Genomic DNA, 19,012 nt, shown 5'->3' with positions numbered 1-19,012 from the left:
GTGTTCCAAGAATAGGTTGGTTTCCTGTGCGTGTAGCCTGTTGGGACCTGAGCGTGGCAGGTGGAAACTCAGGCCCCCAGGCTGGGTGAGTGCCTCCAAAGCACACGGCTTTATGACTGCTTGCAGTTCCGCAGTCTCCCGGCAGATGGCGGGCCGCAGTCTGAGCCCGAAGCGACCCCGCCGCACGCCCCATCCAGCCGTCCAGGCCGCCCAGGGGTCAGGACTGCGCTCGGGGACAGCCGGGGACCGTGGCCAGCGCGTCTGGAGCCTTTTATGGGCACAAACGGGGCCCTGATATCGCCCCCGGCCGAGAACGCAGACCCCTCTGGAGGAGCCAGACACAAGGACTGAGCCTGGGAGCCTGACAGGCTGGGCAAGTATCCTGGCTCAGACACTGGGGGCAAGGTACTCACTGCTTAGAGTTCCCTCATCTGTCATTTGGGGGTGAGGACCCACCTTGCAAGGTAGCTGTAAGGGTGAGAAAAAGGTGTGTCCTGAGCTTACCCCTGTGGGGCGACTAGCCAGGCACAATAAGCTGTAATTCCTATTATTTTATTATATTTTCATTTTTTAATGAAGGATCTGACACCACACTCAAAGACATCTTGTTTCAGATAGGAATTGGCTGAGACTCCCAGAGTGTCCTGTCTTTGGGGTCTTCTCCTCTAAACTGCAGAGCTGTCCTTGACTCCTTTCTTTCTCACTCTCACACTCAATTCCTCAGTAATTCTTTCCACTGTTTCCAGAATCTATCCAGAGTTGACATCATCACTCCCCTGGGCCAGTGCAGTCACCTTCACCTTGTTCTCTTAGCTTACATCTTTGCCTCACACAGAGATCTGTGAACACCTGAACCAAATCAAGACCCTCCTCTACCTAGAACCCTCCACGGCTCCCACCGCACTTAGAGCAAAAGTAAAGTCCTTCCCTGAGCCCACAGTGATCTGCTCTGTCATCTTCCTGCCTTTGTTTCCTCCCGCCTTCACCTTCCCTGATGCTCCAGCCACACCTGGGCCCTTGCTTTTATAGAACACATAGGAACGTTCCAGTCTCATGGACTTTGCACCTGCTGTTCCCTCACCGGAAGTGCTCTTGCTTCAGGTGTTCCCGGGACAATGACGTCTCAGCTCATATCAGTTACCTCTACGTCTGCAGAGAGGCCTCCTCTGACCACATTCACATCAATGTATTGTCACTGGAACTGTCTCCATTATTTCTTCACTCCGTTATTGCCTGTGCACCCAGCAGAACGTCAATTCCACAAGGGCAGAGATTCTTGTCTGTTTTGTTCATTGTTGTGGGGCTTAAGGCCAATAAAGTACATTTCCCTGTGTCTCTTCTTCGTCCACTATCTTTGGCTGCTTTTCCCATAAATTCTATTATTTAAAAAGAAAAAAGTCTGCAAAACATCTCTTAGGGAGGGCAATGGCGGGCCAGAAGGCGTCAGTCTGCAGCTGGTGCGGGCGCGGATACCAGGGTCTCAGCGGCTGTGGGCGCGCTGTTGGAGCCACTGATGTCCAGCCCATCCCGCTGGGGCGACGAGCGCTCGGAGCGGCTAGAGCTGCCATCCAGGTCCGGGGGCAGCCAGCGGTGCAGGCCATCTGAAGCCCCAGCGGCGCTCCCGGATCTCGGGGAGGCGCCCCCGTCTCGGCCACAAGGGCGGCGGCCGCAGCAGATGAGGCGCAAGAGCGCGTGGCGCAGGTCTCGGTTGGTGAGCGTGTAGATGATGGGGTTCAGAAGAGAGTTGGCCATGGCCAGGCCTAGGAAGGGGTCCGCCTGAAGGAGCACGGGGCAGGCGCGCGCCGGGCACGCCACATCCAGCAAAAGCAGCAGGAAGAGGGGGCCCCAACACGCCACAAAGGCCAGGAGCACTATACTGAGCGTACGCAACAGCGCCAGCGAGCGCGGCGTGCGGCGCACTCGGCTCGAGAGGCCCCCCACAGCCCCAGGACGCGCCCGCAGGCGCCGCGCGTTGGCCCGCACCTGGCAGTAGATGCGCGCGTAGAGCGCGCAGATGGTGGCCAGAATGCAGAGAAAAGCGAGTACGCAGAAGAGCAGGTAAGCCTTGGCGTAAAGCGGAAGGACTGTGGAGCAGGAGTCCAGGTGGCCCAGGCAATTCCAGCCCAGCGCTGGCAGTAGCCCGAGGAGCAGCGACACGCCCCAGGCGGCGGCCGCCAGCGCCAGCGTGCGCCCCCGACGAGCAGCCGGTGCGGGTCCCCTGCGCGCCATGGTGAGGAGGCGTTCTAGCGCGATGGCCAGGAGACTCAGCACAGAAGCGGCGAGCGCAACAAAGACGCCACCCTCGCGTGCAAACCAGAGCGCGGGCGACAGGCGCAGCGTGAGTGGCCCGGACAGTAGGATATTGGCGGCGTAGGCGGCGCCAGCCAGCAGGTCGGACAGTGTGAGGCTGCCCAAGAGCAGGAACATGGGCGCATGGAAGCGCGGGTGGCGTCCGAGCACTAACAGTACCGCCAAGTTCTCGAGCACGATGAGCGCGCACACAGCCAGGCACACGACGGCGTCGGCGCGCAGTCCCGCGCCGGGCTGGTAGCGCGCACCGCGGAGCTTGCCGGTGTAGTTGTAGTGCAGGACGATGACCTCGCTCACCGGCGCCGGCCTCAGCAGCCCCGGATCCATGGGCCTCCCGCCCCAAGGCTGCAGAGAGGCCGGGTGCAGTGTCAGGCTGGGCTTGCACCTCCCCGCGGCCTGCGGAGGCGAGCATGTGCCTCGCAGAACTGGGAAAGGAGCCCTAACCCCCTGCCCTCCACCCCACATGTACACTGTGGCCCAGGGAGAGTTCGGGATGGAAGGGGGCTGGCCATGGAGACAGGCCCACACAGAAATAATATCGGGACAGGATGACACAGTCCCACAGTTGCTGAGGGTTACTCGTAATTCACACACAAATACGGATATCCAGAGGCATTGTCAACTATAAACAGACAGAACGCACACAAATACAGCCACACACAGAAAGGGACACGTAAATACAGTGACACGAACTAGGGCAAACATACACAGACCCCATCAAGAAAACACGAAAATATATTCACCCATGGGCAAAGCTACACAGACAGAGACATACAGGGACACAAATTCTGCCACACGCAGACAGGGTCTCACCCAGTCGTAAAAGCCACAATTTCACAACTTCCACCCACACCCCATCCTGGAGTCCCAGCCCCACAATCTACATGTCTTGTTTCACACAAGGCTTTTTCCTGCCAAACTCCCTTCATCCACCACAAAACCTCGTGAGAAAGCTAAGCCTATCCACCCAATTCATAGAGGCAGCGCCGGAGGGCAGCAGACAGAATCCACATCGCACAGACAGGCTCTTGTAGAGGGGCACACATGTCATTAAAGTATACTTCCCACTTGCGACTGTGCCCTTTAATCCCCTGCACATCTCTCCCCTCAGTCCCAATTTACAGGCGAGGAAACTGAGGCTGAAAAGTACTTTGCAGAGAAACAGGAACAAAAGTTTTCATGCTCCCCCACAAACACAGCCACGCAGAAATGATTACACAATCACGCAGACCCCACTTAACAGATGAGGAAACTGAGGCCTAGGGAGGGGAATGGACTTATTTAGACATGGCAGGTACAAATGCATGTCAGACGGCTTCAGTTGCACACATCCCTGGCGCAAAAACAGACCCACAGAGAATAAGGGACTCAACCACGGGGGGGGGGGAGGGGGCGTCAAATACATGCAGACACAGGTCACACTTGCTCTGATGGCGACAATGTGCCCCGGCTCACAGCCTCTGCACCTCCGCGGATAGCCTGGTCTCGGCTGGTCCGGCAGCAGGACTGAGGTAGCGAAACTTGCAGCGGCTTGGCCCGGGGAGGGCGAGTCGGGGAGATTCCAGGCGCCCCCGCCCCCAGCCGGCGCTCCGCATCTAGCCCGGTAGTCGCCTTCTTCCCTTCCCGGGACACCTCTGGGAAAGGCCCAGGAACCCCAAGCAAGGGACACGGGTAGTGGCCAGGGCAACACCTGCGGGCCAGGCAGAACACCGCGCCCCCAAGAACCCAGCGCTGTGCACTCACCCTGCGCCCTGGTTGTGAGCTCCGCACAGTCGCACAGCCTGGAGCGGAGCGAGCGGATGCCGCTGGGGGGGGTCAGGGGGGGTAAGCGGGGAGGGGCTGGCGCTAGCAGGCGAGGGGGCCGGCCCCGAAACGCGGAGAGCCGGCGGTCTCACGCATCTGCCCCGCCCCTTGGAACCCGGCACCCAGCTCATGGCTGCCAGCCTGTGCCACCCGCCACGGTACAGGAGCGCGACCCGGCGGCGACTGGCACCGGCGAGCGCTCGGCTGCCCCCTCCGGGACTGGGCTGCCCTCCCAGGGACGCCCCGTCTCAGTGCGAGGACCGGGAGGCGAGGGAAGAGGAGGGTTCTTAGCGGGGACGGCCGCGGCCTGACTTTCCCCCAGTCCTCAGCAGAGGGGTCCCGCCTGTCCTCCGGCTCCTGGGCACTGGTCCCTCCCCATTTTCCTCTTACCTTCCAACTGAGCCTCCTGGGCTGCACGCTACGGACTCCCCTGTCAGCGGAGGGACCGCAACAGCGTGGGTTAGGAGGGGTCTACCGCAGGGATGGCCGGAGCCTGAATCCCATCCCCACGGCAGTTAGGTGCCGTCGGCTCCCGGGGGCAGGCTGCTCCCCATTTCCCCGCTCCCACCTCCGGCTTGGGGAGAGAGGGGGAGAGCAGCCTCAGGCAGGATTCTGGTGGGAACCTCCGCCCACCCCCCATAATGGGGATCTAACTCATATGCCGGCTGATTCTCCCATTCCCCGACCCTTATTGCTCCCGAGGATGGGATTTACTCATTTATCGTATTTTTGGACTGTGTCACCATCAATCTGTCAGCCCCACTGAGGGCAGGGATTTGCGTCTGTCATGGGCACTGCCCAGACACAGCCGGTGCCCAGTAAGTATCCTCTGAGTAAGTAAATGAGTGAAGGAATAAATGAATGTCTCCCTCAGTTTCTCTGTGTGTGTCTCTCTGAGTCTCGGTGTCTGTTTCTCCCTGTCTCTGTTGTGTCTTTCTCTGTCTGCGTTGCTCTCCCACGCCTCTCCCAGGCCTCCGCTCCTCCAGCTGGCCAGTCTCAGCTGGCCCCGCACCCCCACCCACAGTTCCCAGGAACTTCCTGGCCGAGCTCAGCTCCCCCACCCTCAGACCAGCAGCCACAGCCCGGAAGGGACCTTCCCCAGGACAGTGCCCTTTCCCTTGGCTGCTGCAGCCTTTGCCGGCTGCGGGTGGGGTGAGGGCGCCCCAGGGGCAATGAACGGGAGGCTGAGGAGGGGATTCAATCTTGGGCGACCCTGGGGCAGCGACCGAGAGGGACAACCAGGCCGAGCTGCGCCCCCACGTACCCCCTTGGAGACCCCTGCGGCTCTTGTCACGCTGTTCCTCCCGCTTTTCTTCAGGACCTACTCTAACCAATGAAAGCCAAGTGTGGGGCAGCACAACCAGTGGGTTTGATGGGTGGGGGTGGGAGGTGAACGCTTGGGTACCGACGTCCAAAAGCCCTGGACCCAGCCCGCTGGAATGAGGCCTGGTGTCCCCAAACGCGGCAGATCCACTCCGGGCACTCGGAAAATGACCCCCTTTTGCAAAGAGAAACCGCACCCAGGGTGGGTGGTGGCTGCCTTGCACCTCCCAGGCAACAATGTCACCTCCTGTGGCCACTAGGCAGCGGAAGGAGGCTCTTCCTGCCACTGGGGGCCCAGCACCTCCCACTCCTGCCACCTCCCAGCCTGTTTCCCATAGACTGGGAGCCTAGGGACTCAAGGTCCTGAGACTCAGGCAGATGGCAGGGGCCTCTGTGGACGCCTCTGTGCTTCCATCCCTCACTGCCATTCCACACCCCCAGCCACAGTTCTTACAACTCAGATCACACCCCTTCCGGGGCCCCAAACTCTCCAGGCTCCCTGTGTCTCTCTGAGTAAACCCCTGGTCTTCATCAGGGCCCACCCCGCCCTGCAGCCTCTCCTCCTACTTCTCCACTTTCCCCCTGCCTTACTTCCTTCCAGCTGCACTGGCCTGCTTGTTCTTCACATACTTCTAGACCTTGGCATTTGGGGATCAGTCTGCCTGGAACCCCCTTCTTCCCATCCTTCTCAGTTGGTCACCGCCTTCAGAGAGTCCTTCCTTGATCTGTCCCCCTCATCCCCAATCTCACATAGTAGTGGCACCATCTGAAACTCTCTTGGTTATTTATTCATCTGGCCTATTGTGCATCTGTGCCCTAGACCCACAGCTGCAGGCCCTCTGCCCAGTCCTTGTACATGTTAATTAAGGGCTGGAGTCTGGAGCCAGATTCAGTTGAATCGATGCCTCTCTGAGCCTGTTGTGCGGGGCGGCCTATGGGGTTTCAGCTCCCGCTCCCCACATAAGAACGAAGAACATGGTGAGGCCAAACAGGAACACCCATGGAGCCACAGGTCGGGGAGTCATAGCATTATATTCTCGCTGGCGGCATCCGCCTCTCTGCAATCCGCTCTTGCTACCTCAGCCACCATCTTCTTGCTAGCCCCTTTTTGCTGCTAGCGTAGCCACGGCAGTTATATTAGTGGCCAACGGCTCACTGGTTACAGCTGACGGCCAACTAGCCACAGCTGATGGCCAGCCAATCACAGTTGATGGCCATTTACTACCTGAGCCATCACCTTTCCACGTGAGGGTGAGAGCCTGGAAACTGCACTTCTGGCTCTGTTCCCACACTCCATGCCTACAGGGTCTCGCCTCACAATCTACGCGACAAGCATCTTCCGCACAAGGGGCCCTGTGCGAGGAGCCTGGAGGTGAATGCAATATCCTGGATACAGCCAGGCTCTCTGGGCACAGCCAGGGTTTCTCAGGGCAACCACAAGTCCTTCTGGGCACAGCCAGACTTCTTGGGCTTCTTAGGGTACCACCAGTCTCCTGGGGCACAGCCAGGGCCTCTCAGGGCATTGCAACTCTCTCTTGGCTCAGCCACACTTCCTGGACTCAGCCAGGGCTGTCACATATTCTTGACGGCGGCCTGTCAAGGCACAAAAGCAAACATCCACAGGTTCCGTTACATGGTGGTATGTTCCCAAGCAAACAGTCAAGTGGTTCATTAAATTAGGGATGGAAGGCAATTCCCCATAGTCCATAGTCATTCGCCAGGGCTGTTCTGGGGGTGAGGGATAACCTTGACCTCACCCTCATCTCCCAAGGAGGACTCAGCAAGCCTTTACTCCTGGGACAAGTCCCGCATCCGAGCTGCCTCAGCAAGCACTTCCCAGCCCACAGGGCCACAACGACCTTTGCTTTCTCAGGGCTATGCTGGTTGGGGAACTGTCCTGGTCTTCCCACCCCTCCACGGGGGTCCAGCTCTCCAGCAGCTGCTCCTCCTGGTCTTCCTGAGACTGAGCTTTCATATGCACAAACTGCTCCACCATCCTTCGGAGAGCTTTGGCGGCACCATACCCTACTCGCTGTGCCATTTGTTGTGTGGGGCGGCCTGCGGGGTCTCAGCTCCCACTCCCCGCATAAGAACAAAGAACATGGTGAGGTCAAACAGGAACATCCATGGAACCATGGATAGGGCAGTCATACCATTATATTCTCGCTGGCAGCATCCGCCTCTCTGCAACCTGCTCTTGCTAGCTCAGCCACCATTTTCTTGCTAGCCCCCTTTTGCTGCTAGCGTAGCCATGGCAGTTATATTAGTGGCCAATGGCTCACTGGTTACAACTGACGGCCAACTAATCACAGCTGATGGCCAGCCAATCACAGTTGATGGCCATTAGTAAATGAGCCAGCACCTTTTAGCGTGAGGTCGAGAGCCTGGAAACTGCACTTCTGGCTCTGTCCCCACAGAGCCTCGTTGGCTAATCTGTAAAATGGCGATAATAACAGCACCCACTCTGAGGGATGTTGTTGAGGATGACAGGAACAATTAGAACAGAGCCTGGGCATACAGTTAGAGCCCAGTAAATGTTCACTTGGGTACTATTGGTCACCACTGTATCCCTGCCAATGCATTAGGAGAACCCAGGCACCACCAGCTCCTCTACTCCCACCCTAGTCAAGCCTGGTCTTTTCTTAGTGGAAGAACACCCCTGGCCTCCAAGCTCCTGTTACAACCCACCTGCCTTGATGCATGCCTGGGCCAGCACACCTGCCTAGCAGGTTCTGCTGTCAGGGCCCTCACCCATAGGGATCACCCTGCTCCATCTGCGCACTCTCTTGCTGAGCCATGTCTGCACTTCTGAAAGGGTACATGCCTCCCATGTTCCCCTGAGACCCACACCCTTCAAGAGAACCAGGGGACTGCAGCAGGGGTTCCCAACCCCCCTTTCCACCCTCCTCCAAATAATCCTGAGAGGTGAATATGGCTTCAGGGAGGTGCAAAATGACAACCTTCTCATAGTGAGTGACCAGAGAGCAGACATGGGGCTCTCAGACTGGAGGCCAGAGGGCCAATGCCAGCTCACAACCACAGGCTTATTTGCTTAGCTCAGAGGTTTCCCCTTCAACCTCCGTCTGAACTGTACAGAAACATGGTACTCTAGTCGGCAAATTTGTTTCACAAAGGGTACAGGTTAACAATTCTGGATCTACTTATATGCTAGCATTGAACAAATAAGTACGAAGGTCTGACAATGAGTTCGCGAACTCATCCTGGAAAAAGGGCTACATACCTCATCGCTGAATATCACTACGGTTACCTTCAAAGTACTCCCCTTGGGGAGCTATGCACTGACTCCAGTGCCTAGTCCACCCTTCAAAGCGATTTTAGAACTGTTTTTCTGGAATGGCCATTAGAGCTGTCATATTATTACCCTTGATGTCCTGAATGTCATCAAAATGTCTTCCTTTCAATATTTCAATATTTGAAATATTCCTTTATCTTTGGGTAAAAAAAGAAATCATTGAGGGCCAGGTCAGGTGAGTAGAGAGGGTGTTCCAATACAGTTATTTGTTTACTGACTAAAAACTCCCTCACAGACAGTGCTGTGTGAGCTGGTGCATTGTCGTGATGCAAGAGCCATGAATTGTTGGCAAAAAGTTCAGGTCGTTTTTGTCCAATTTTTCACGCAGCCTTTTCAACACTTCCAGATAGTAAACTTAGTTAACTATTTGTCCATTTGGTACAAATTCATAATGAATAATCCTTTTGATATCAAAAAAAGTTTAGCAACATTGTTTTGACTCTTGATTTGGATTGATGGAACTTTTTGGTGGTGGAGAATTAATTGGCTGACTTTCATTGTGCACTTTGACGCTTTGTTTCAGGGTCATATTGGTACACCCATGTTTCATCACCAGTGATAACATGGCCCAAAACATCATCTTGCCTCTCCAAAAGGTCTTGGCAAACTTTGACTCTCCTTTGCTTTTGTTCATAGGTGAGGTCCTTCGGGACACAACTTTCTCATGACAAGATTTTCAGTTAAGATTTTCCTGTTTCTCTATTGATGCTTACTTGGTCTGCTATGCTTCTCACAGTCAGCCGACAATTTTGACACACAATTCCACGAATTTTTGCAATGTTTTTGTCAGTTCTGCTCGTTACTGGCTGCCCTGACCTTTCTTCATCAATGACATGTTCTCTCCCCTCAGAAAAATGTTTAATCCATTTGTACACTGCCATTTTTCTTCATGACATTATCCCCACAAACTTGAACTAACATGTCCCTGATTTCACTTCCACTCTTGCCATGTTTAACAAGAAATTTAATGCTTGTTCGTTGCTCTAATTCAAGCTTAGACATTCTCGCAATGGCACACAAAAACACGCAACAATAATGAATGCCACTCAGCAAGACACCGCCACATGTCAAGACGAACACAGCTGTGAGATACTGATATACCAAGGTTATGAAACCTTACCGAGCTGTTTGTATGGTGCTGCAAATGTAAGCCACGGTGACAAGTTCGCGAGCTTAATTGTCAGACCTCGTATATATACTGTAGGTATTGACAGCCAGGTCTCATGCTGTTGGAGAAGGAAGTTATGAGTAAGTGATGTGCTGCTGAACTGGGGTTATCAGTATGACATGTTTATTTTTAATAGTTAGATATAAAAATAAATATAAATATGTGTGCATTCATGCGATCAGATACACACACACATTTCCTAGCTTCCCCTGCCTCCAGCAGTGACACCCCAGTAGCAATGAGTACACTCAGCGCCCAGAACTGGGTTTCTAAATACTATTTCCAATATGAGAAACCAGGGCTCCTTGGGGAAATGGCTGATTCTAGGGCTGTGGCAGAGAAAATGAAAGATGATCTTGAAGCATCTTTAAGCACTTTCCAATGCCAGAAAGTGCTTAAAAAAAAAAAAAAGCTGAAAGGACACAGGAGCCAGCCTAAAAGAACTCTCACTGTCCACAGCTGGAACAATTTGAACAATGGAAAATAAATAGCAGGGGCCGGCTCCATGGCTCAGGCGGTGAGAGCTCCATGCTCCTAACGCCGAAGGCTGCCGGTTCGATTCCCACATGGGCCAGTGGGCTCTCAACCACAAGGTTGCCGGTTTGATTCCTTGACTCTCACAGTGATGAGGAGCTGCAACTAACAATGGCAATGGGACCTGGAACTGAGCTGCATCCTCCACAACTAAGACTGAAAGGACAACAACTTGACTTGGAAAAAAGTCCTGGAAGTGCACACTGTTCCCAATAAAGTCTTATTCCCCTTCCCCAATAAAATCTTTAAAAAAAAACTTATTAAAACATAAATAAATAAATAAATAAATAAATAAATAGCAATAGTCTTGGATTATAACCCAAAGAATAAAATAAATGACTGCAAGTCTATCCTGATTTAAAGACATGACAGAATCAATTTAAAAATGGGAGAAAGGACAAATTTTCCTGAGAGAAGAATTCCAATTACTAAATGTATAATGAATGATGAAATAGAAAACCAACAGAATTCCACTGTAATAATCACTGCACACAGAATCCACTAATTGATGGTAAAGTTGATGGGCAAAACTTTAAGGAAAAACAGGACATTTGCATAGCATCAAGTTTTCTCCCCAAAAACATTATTAATCACTTTGGTGACTTTAACCTATGTCCAAAAATTCTTTTTTCTTTTAATTTTTTTAAATTGTGGAACAGTGTGTTTTTCCAGGACCCATCAGCTCCATATCAAATCGCTGCTTTCAATCTAGTTGTGGAGGGCGCAGCTCACTGGCCCATGTGGGAATGGAACTGGCGACCTTGGTGTTATGAGCACTGCGCTCTAGCTGCTCACCGGTGGCTCAGCTCCAAGCTCAAGCTGTTGTTTCTCACTGGCCCATGTGGGAATCAAACTGGTGACCCTGGTGTTATGAGCACTGCGCTCCAACCACTGAGCCCACCTGCAGCCCTATGTCCAAAAATTCTTGATACTCCCACCTTTAAGGGTGGAGCTAAGCTCTCCTCTCCTTGAGTGGGACTGGGCTTGGTGCCTTGCTTCTAAGGAATAAAATGTGGTCTATATAAAAACCTGCACACGATATTGCTAGCAGCTTTGTTCATTATTGCCAAAACTCAGAAGCAACCAAAATGTCCTTCAGTAGGTGAATGGAATAAATAAACTGTGGAACATGCTGACAATAAAATATCTAGTGAACCCTAAAAAGAAATGAGCTTTCAAGACATGAAAAGACATGGAGGAAACTTAAATGCATGTTACTAAGTGAAAGAAGCCAATCTGAAAAAGCTACATACTCTGTGATTCCAACTCTGTGACATTCCGAAAGAGGCAAAACTCTGGAGACAATAAAAAGATCAGAATGTGATGGAGGTTAAGAGCTGAGGAGGGATGAATAGGCAGAGCACAGGGGATTTTTATGATACTGTAATGTCATTACACATTTGTCCAAACCCCCAGAATATACAACACCAAGAGTGAACCCTCATGTAAACTATGGACGTCAGGGGATAGTGATGTGTTCACACAGGTCCATGGATTGTACCAAATGTACCACTGTATTGTGGGATATCCATAGTTGGGGAGGTTGGGGTGGGCAGGAGATGATGGTATACAGGAAATCTCTGTACCTTCCGCTCAATTTTGCTGTGAACCTAAAACTGCTCTAAAAAATAAAGTTTATTAATTTTTTTTAAATAGGTAAAAATGTCTGCCTGAGAGGCCCTTGAGTGGGCAGACCCTCCCAGGCCATGCCACCTGGCAGCTTTGGACATTTGTATTACCAAGCTGGCCCCTGAAGATATTTGAGTTTGAGACCCCTGGCTGAGATGCCAGGAGCATGGGTTCTAGAGCAGACAGATGGCAGGGTGACTTTCAGGTTTCTAAACTGCCCTGAGCCTCAGTTTTCTCATCTGAAAATGGGAACACACACTGTCTGCTGCTCACAAAGGGCTCACATTTTAATGGGAGACCAAAAAACATCCATGCACAAGTTAATAAGATCATTCTGCATAGTGATGTGTTCCGTAAACAAATAAAATATCATAGGCTGATACACGAGTGACTGGGGACTATTTTATATCTGGAGATGAGAGAAGGCCTCTTTGGGGAGGTGAAGTGAACTGAGGTCAGAATAAGAAGAAGTGTGTTTCTGGATGAGGAATCAGTATGAGCAAAGGCCTAGTGTACTTCCTTTTATTTTTTTTAAATTGAGGTGATATTCACATAACATAAAATTAATTGTTTTAAAGACACTATTTAGTGGCATTGAGTAGTTCACAATGGTATGCAACCACCACCTCTATCTAGTTTCAAAACATTTTCAGCTGCCCAAAAGGAAACCCCACATTCATTAAGCAGTCAATCCCGTGCCCGCTCTCCCAGGACCTGGCCTCTGCCAATTTGCGTTCTGTCTCTATGGATTTACCTGTTCTGAACACTTCATATAAATGGAATCATACAACTTGTGGCCTTTTGTATCTGACTTCTTTCACTGTGCATAATGTTTTCCAGGTTCTTCCACATTGTAGCAGGCATCAGGACTTCAGTTATTTTTACAGATGAATAGTATTCCATTGCATTTGCAGACTTCTTATTAAAGATTCTAAGAAGATGTTATGAGTTGGGGTGGGGAAGGGAAGAGAAGGCAGCTTGGTGGGGGGATCACCTTGTCCTGAGGTGCTGGGAAGGAATTGGGCAGAACCATGCCTCTCCCCTCTCACCTGCTTACCCCAGGCCTAGCAAACTCCCTAGGGGAAAATCTGACCTCACTCTCCTGTGAGTGTCCTCAGTTACACGTTAAACCCAGGCCAATGGGTCCAAATGCTGTCAACATGAGTCAAGGGCCAAATCCTCCAGAGGCAGCAGAGGCAGGCCCTGATCCTTCCTCCTAACCAGCTCTATAGGTGCTCCGCTCCTTGTACCCCTTACTTCTCCTCTCTTGCCCTCTCACACTTAGATATTCATTTCATAGATTATGTGAGATGGGGAGGGGAAAGAATGGCTGGGCACAAGGGGATTGGATCAGTGTCTGAAAAAGCCTGGAGACTGAAAAGAATGTATATATAAAAGAAACAGAAGTCAGGTCAATTGGGCAGGCTTGACTTAGGGGGAGGAAAATGGAGGGAGGGTAAAATTGGGTGTGGGGCAAGGGTCAGGTGTGTGAGGCTTCAAATGTTAGGCCTCTGGTGTCTGACCACCACCTTGCAGTGTGACTTGCTTAATCTTTTTGACCTCAGTCTCCCCATCTATAAATTTGAGTCATGAAAGTCTTTTTCTGTCTCACAGTGATCTTATCAGTATTAAGCAATCATTACCTGGCCCAGAGCTAACCACTTGCTAAACGTCAGGCATTATTTTTTAACAGCTTTACTGAGGTATAATTCACATATGATGTAATTCACCCATTTAAAGTATACAATTCTATGGTTTTTAGTGTATTTACAGAGTTGTGTAATCATTTCTGAGATTAATTTTAGAACATTTCATCACTCAAAAAGGAAACCTTACCATCACATCCATTTCTTCATCCCCCAGACCATAAAAACCACTAACCTACTTTCTGTCTCAATGGATTTGACTGTTTTGGACTTTTCACATAAATGGAATTATATGCAATGTGCCTTTTGTGTCTGGCTTCTTTCACTCAGCGTAACATTTTCAATGTTCATTCATGTTGTAGCATGAATCAATATACCATTCCTTTTTATGGCTGAATAATGTTTCATTGTATGGATTATATCATTTTATCTGTTCATCAGCTGATGGACACTTGGGTTGATTCGACTCTTTTGATATTTTGAAAAATGTTTCTATCAACATTTGTGTACAGATATTTTGTGTGTTTTCTATTTTGTGCATATTTCTATTGGGTAGATACATAGAGGTGGAATTGATGAGTCATGTGGTAACTTTAACATTTTGAGGAACTGCCAGACTGTTTCCCAAAAGGACTGCACTATTTTACGTTCCCACCAGTAATGTATAGGGTTTCTGATTTCTCCATATCATTGCTAACACTTGTTATTTTGTATCCTTTTTTATTGTAGCCATCCTAGTAGGGGTGAAGTGGCATCTGTTGTGGTTTGGATAGTTATTACTTTTTGTTACTATTTTTATTTTATTTTTATTTTTTTAAGATTTTATTGGGGAAGGGGAACAGGACTTTATTGGGGAACAGTGTGTGCTTCCAGGACTTTTTCCAAGTCAAGTTGTTGTCCTTTCAATCTTAGTTGTGGAGGGTGAAGCTCAGCTCCAGGTCCAGTTGCCATTGTTAGTTGCTGTGGGCGCAGCTTACCATCCCTTGTGGGAGTCGAGGAGTTGAACCGGCAACCTTGTGGTTGAGAGTCCACTGGCCCATGTGGGAATCGAACCGGCAGCCTTTGGAGTTAGGAGCATGGAGCTCCAACCGCCTGAGCCACCGGGCTGGCCCTGTTACTATTTTTATTGATCCCACTGCCCACACTGCAGCAGATCCTTCTTCCTGTCCTTCCCCTGCTCACAATGCTCCATAACTCTTTGGTGCCCTCTGAAGAAAGTTCAAGGAGCTCTTCAAAGGTCAAAGGTCATTGGAATCTGGCTCTTGTTGCCCCATCTTCTGGCCCCTCCCTATACTGTACCTCCTGCCAATTAATCTCCAAATCTGGCAACTGTTCCTTACTGTCACAGAGAGGCAGGTTATGGGGTTCAAACAGATGTGGATTGGAATCCTGGCTCTGATGATCTTGGGCAGATGAATTTAGCTCCGTGAGCCTCAGTTTCTTCATCAGTTAAATAGGAATCATAATTATTCCCTTTCTTAGAGTTCAATGAGACAGTAATGTCAACTCTTTAGTGCAATGCCTGGCATTGAGTAGGGGCAGTGTTTATCAGGAAATTCCAGAGAAACAAAAAACAAAAAGCTAAGTTCAACTAAAAAACAACTCAAAACTAGTATGAGGGGAGACAAAAGGAATGAATTGTCTCATGTAACTGAAAATCTAGGTGTTTAGGAGTTGGATTGCCTTCAGGTATAGCTGGATCAAGAAACTCCCGCATCACCAGGAATTTAACTCTCTTGTTTCTTGGCTGGGCTGAGCTTTCATTTCATCAAGTTCGCCTTTGGGTGGCAGAGATTCTGCCTGGTACTGTGGATCCATTTATGCTCACTCAGCAGCCACTTGGAAAGAGTCATCCAGCTGCTCTAGGGTTTAAACAGAAGTCCCCGTACTGAATGTCATTGATCCAGTTCAGATCACATGTCATAACTAAACCAATGCCCTGGGGAATGGGCTATTCTGGTTGGTCAAGTTGGAGAATGTGGGAGGGGTCATCCCAAGGTTGGTCTGAACATCTTCATCTGGGCTATAGAGAATCCCCAAATCGTGGCTGGTTCTGTTTCAGGTATCTGAGATGGGAAGGTCATGGAACCACAGAAAGGTCAGGGGTTCAATTTGGGAAGTTCAGTTTGGGGCTGGTTAGGTTTGAGATGCCTTCCAGCCATCGTATAGTACCATTGAGTCATCGACTGGATATGAGGCATGCATTCACCTGATGTCTTGGTGACTTGCATTCTTTATATTGCTTTTATGAATATGTAATTTTATTTTTCCTTGAAGGAGACAATTGAGAAGTGTAATAATTCATATGTATAATTTCTCCACCTAAAGTTGTCTTTTTTGTTTGTTTGTTTTCCTTACTTGTCTTTCTTAGAAGTTCTGGCTATGCATCTCAACTCAACTTTCCATATGATCAAATCTGCCAGATAATCTACTGGTAGCATTCTGTTTTCCTCCTGGGTTCTTTCTGCTGGGTATTCCTCCTATCACCCTCCTGGGAATTCTTTTCATCGCCTATGTTGGGACCCGTTTCCTCAATCTCACGTCTTCTTTATTTCTTCCTTTACCCCCTTGTTTTGGTGGCGTGCACCATGCAGTAACTTTCTGAGAACACAAGAGCATAGGAGATGACACTTTTGAGCCCTTCCATGCTTTACAATGTCTTTTCTGGTGGAGGGGTAGGTCCTGGAGCTCTATGGCTGAGGCCATCTCCTGGGCCACCTGGCAGCCATCGTGGCCAAGGAGGTAAAGCTGGGATGGAAAGGGTAATTGTGCACTGTGAGGGCATCGACATTTCTGGCAATTTCTACAGAAACGAGTTGAAGTACCTGGACTTCGTCCACAAGCAGATGAACCCATCCCGAGGCCCCTACCACTTCCGAGCTCCCAGCTGCATCTATTGGCTGACCGAGCAAGGATGCTGCCCCACAAGACCAGGAGGAGCCAGGCCGCTCTGGACCACCTCAAAGTGTTTGATGGGATCCCACCGCCCGATGACAAGAAAAAGCAAACGGTGGTTCCTGCTGCCCTCAAGCTTGTGAGTCTGAAACCTACAAGGAAGTTTGCCAGCTAGGGCAGCTGGCTATGAAGTTGGCTGGAAGTACCAGGCAGTTACAGCCACTCTGGAAGAGAGGAGGAAGGAGAAGGCCAAGATCCACTACCAGGAATAAAAACAGCCCATGAACCTCCGGAAACAGGCAAAAAAGAACATGGAGAAGATAATTGACAAATACACAGACGTCCTCAAGACCTTGGACTCCTGGTCTGAGCCTAATAAAATTGACTGTTAATTCCCCATGCTTAGCCTGGTCTGCCCTTCCTCCTACGCTATTCTGAGATGTGGGGGACCTCCAGGGGCTGCCTTCCAGGGGCCTCAGGCAGCCTGGGCCTTAGAAGGGGCCATAGTCACTACTGTTTAAGAAAAGGCATTTAAAAAAATTTTAATTGTGGGGGAACAGTAGAAAAGGGTAAAGGGAGTTAAATATAACTGATGGAAGGAGAACTGACTCTGGGTGGAGAACACACAATGTGATATATAGATGATGTATTACAGAATTGTACACTCGAAACCTAGGTAATTTTACTAACCATTGTCACTCCTATAAATGTTAATTAAACAGAAAAAGTTTTAATGGCTCTCAGAGCTATGCAGGAATAATTTGCCTGTGACCTTGTTTGTGAGAGTTTTAGGAAATTGACAGCTGGAGCAGCCAGTTCAGTTTCAGTATCTGCTGGTGAGCTGGAAAACACAAGTTTAAACTTCCCACATGGTCACGGACTATGCTATACTCTGCAGGTGTTAGTATATGAAAGAACACTTGGGGGCAGGATGAGCCTGGTGTTGTACAAGGGCATTTACAGACAGCCAAGGAGTCACAGACATTGCCCTTCTCTGTACCTTGTGATCCGAAATGAAAAGATTATTTTTAAATACAATAAAATGTCTTTACTTGCTCTTTACACTTGATCAATATTTTGGCTGGAAATAGAGGTCTCGATTGAAAGAAAACCCTTTTCTGTCTAAATTTTGAGTCCATCGACGAATTGTCTCTTTGCTTCCACTGTCTTTGAATGTTCTCTTCATTCTGCCAGGAATGCACTTCCTTCCTCTCTTTTTTCTGACTAATTTCTACTCATCTTTTAGATCCCATGATAGACATTTCTAGGATAGACTGGTATCTATTGAATGAAAAACTACGTTGAATTAAGTGGCTCCCTTGACTAATTCTAGCCACTGAAATGTGAGTGGAGATGATATACATCACTTCTGTATGTCACTCACTTCTGAGCAAGAAACACCAAAAAGCCCACACACACTTCTCCTGTCTCCCTCTTGTCCCTCTGAGGTGATGAGTTCCAGATAGTACAGCTGCTACAAGATGGGGGGTGGGTACCTCATCAGTCCAGATCCCTGCACAACTGTGCAAAGATGGGTCTCTGTCAGCCCGTGTAGGATAAGTAAAATGAGGGAGAAATAAACTTTGGTTGTGTTAAACCACTGAGCTTTGGACTTGCCTGTTACTGCAGTGAAAGTTGACTTATTCTGACTAATACAGAGCCTAGCTTAAATGTGGCTTCCTCAGAGAAGTCCTCCTGGATCACAGCCCCCCAAACTAGTGTACCTCCCCTATTGCAAGTTTGTGTTTTCCTATATGACCCTTATTCAAATTGTAACAATGTAATCATTTGTGTAATGAGTTCATCATCTATTTCCCACATCCTACCTCCAAGACCCCAAGGGGAGACAACAGTATTTGTGTTATCCATTGCTGTAGCACCAAATGCAGCACAGAATCTGCCACATAATACATGCTCAGGATACATTTGTTGAATTAAAAAAGAGTTTTGCATCCTTTCAGCCAAAAAGACAGCCACAAACAGCTCATTTCTAGAGCCACAAACAGCTCATTTCTAGAGCCACAAACAGCTCATGTTCTCTCACACAGCTCTCAGTGTAATAGGCACAAGAGGCAGGACAGATGGTTCCAAGAAAGCAAGAAAGTTGGACAAAGGAAATGATCTATCGTGAGAAAGCATCTATCCACATATTTATGCTTTCTTGAAGAGTGTGTCATTTATTCTAGCAACTGCTCAGCCTGGAAGGGATTTCTAGAGCCTGATTTATTTTAAGGGGCATGGGAACTGGGTGGAGAGGCATGGAAACATTCTTGGAATTGCTGAGAGACCCATGATAAAATTAATGCACTAATGCCAAACTACAGTCATGAGAAGACACTCCTACCTTATTGAATTCCACTCAAGTGAAATTTTGCCTTGGTGCCCTAATGT

At 49.6% G+C, this 19,012-nt stretch overlaps 1 protein-coding gene and 1 pseudogene across 3 annotated transcripts; one reads left to right on the top strand and one right to left on the bottom strand.

The window, feature by feature from the left end:
- Positions 1–352: 352 nt before the first annotated feature.
- On the bottom strand, positions 353–4,151 carry S1PR5 (sphingosine-1-phosphate receptor 5). 2 transcript variants are annotated; one of them, XR_013995125.1, is made up of 2 exons: positions 1,082–4,060; positions 353–468 (listed from the first exon to the last, which is right to left on the bottom strand). XR_013995125.1 is itself a non-coding variant. In XM_081076769.1 (2 exons), exon 2 carries the CDS (start codon positions 2,635–2,637, stop codon positions 1,444–1,446), a length of 1,194 nt encoding a protein of 397 aa, XP_080932895.1. In that variant the 5' UTR covers positions 2,638–2,655; positions 4,054–4,151; the 3' UTR covers positions 501–1,443. The 2 variants fall into 2 exon arrangements, 1 of the variants encoding a protein (XP_080932895.1); XM_081076769.1 differs by lacking the exon at positions 353–468 and having other exon boundaries at positions 501–2,655; positions 4,054–4,151.
- Positions 4,152–15,808: 11,657 nt separating this feature from the next.
- On the top strand, positions 15,809–17,013 carry LOC308509393 (large ribosomal subunit protein uL13-like; annotated as a pseudogene). Its single transcript has 2 exons — positions 15,809–15,824; positions 16,428–17,013. The product of its transcript is annotated as a large ribosomal subunit protein uL13-like (transcript).
- The last annotated feature ends 1,999 nt before the right edge of the window (positions 17,014–19,012 follow it).

The sequence above is a fragment of the Rhinolophus hipposideros genome (genome assembly GCF_964194185.1).
Source record: "Rhinolophus hipposideros genome assembly, chromosome: 16".
In the NCBI taxonomy this organism is placed as follows: Eukaryota; Metazoa; Chordata; class Mammalia; order Chiroptera; family Rhinolophidae; genus Rhinolophus; species Rhinolophus hipposideros.
The sequence above is the reverse complement of the archived record's forward strand: the minus strand, read 5'-3'. Positions and strand labels throughout refer to the sequence as shown.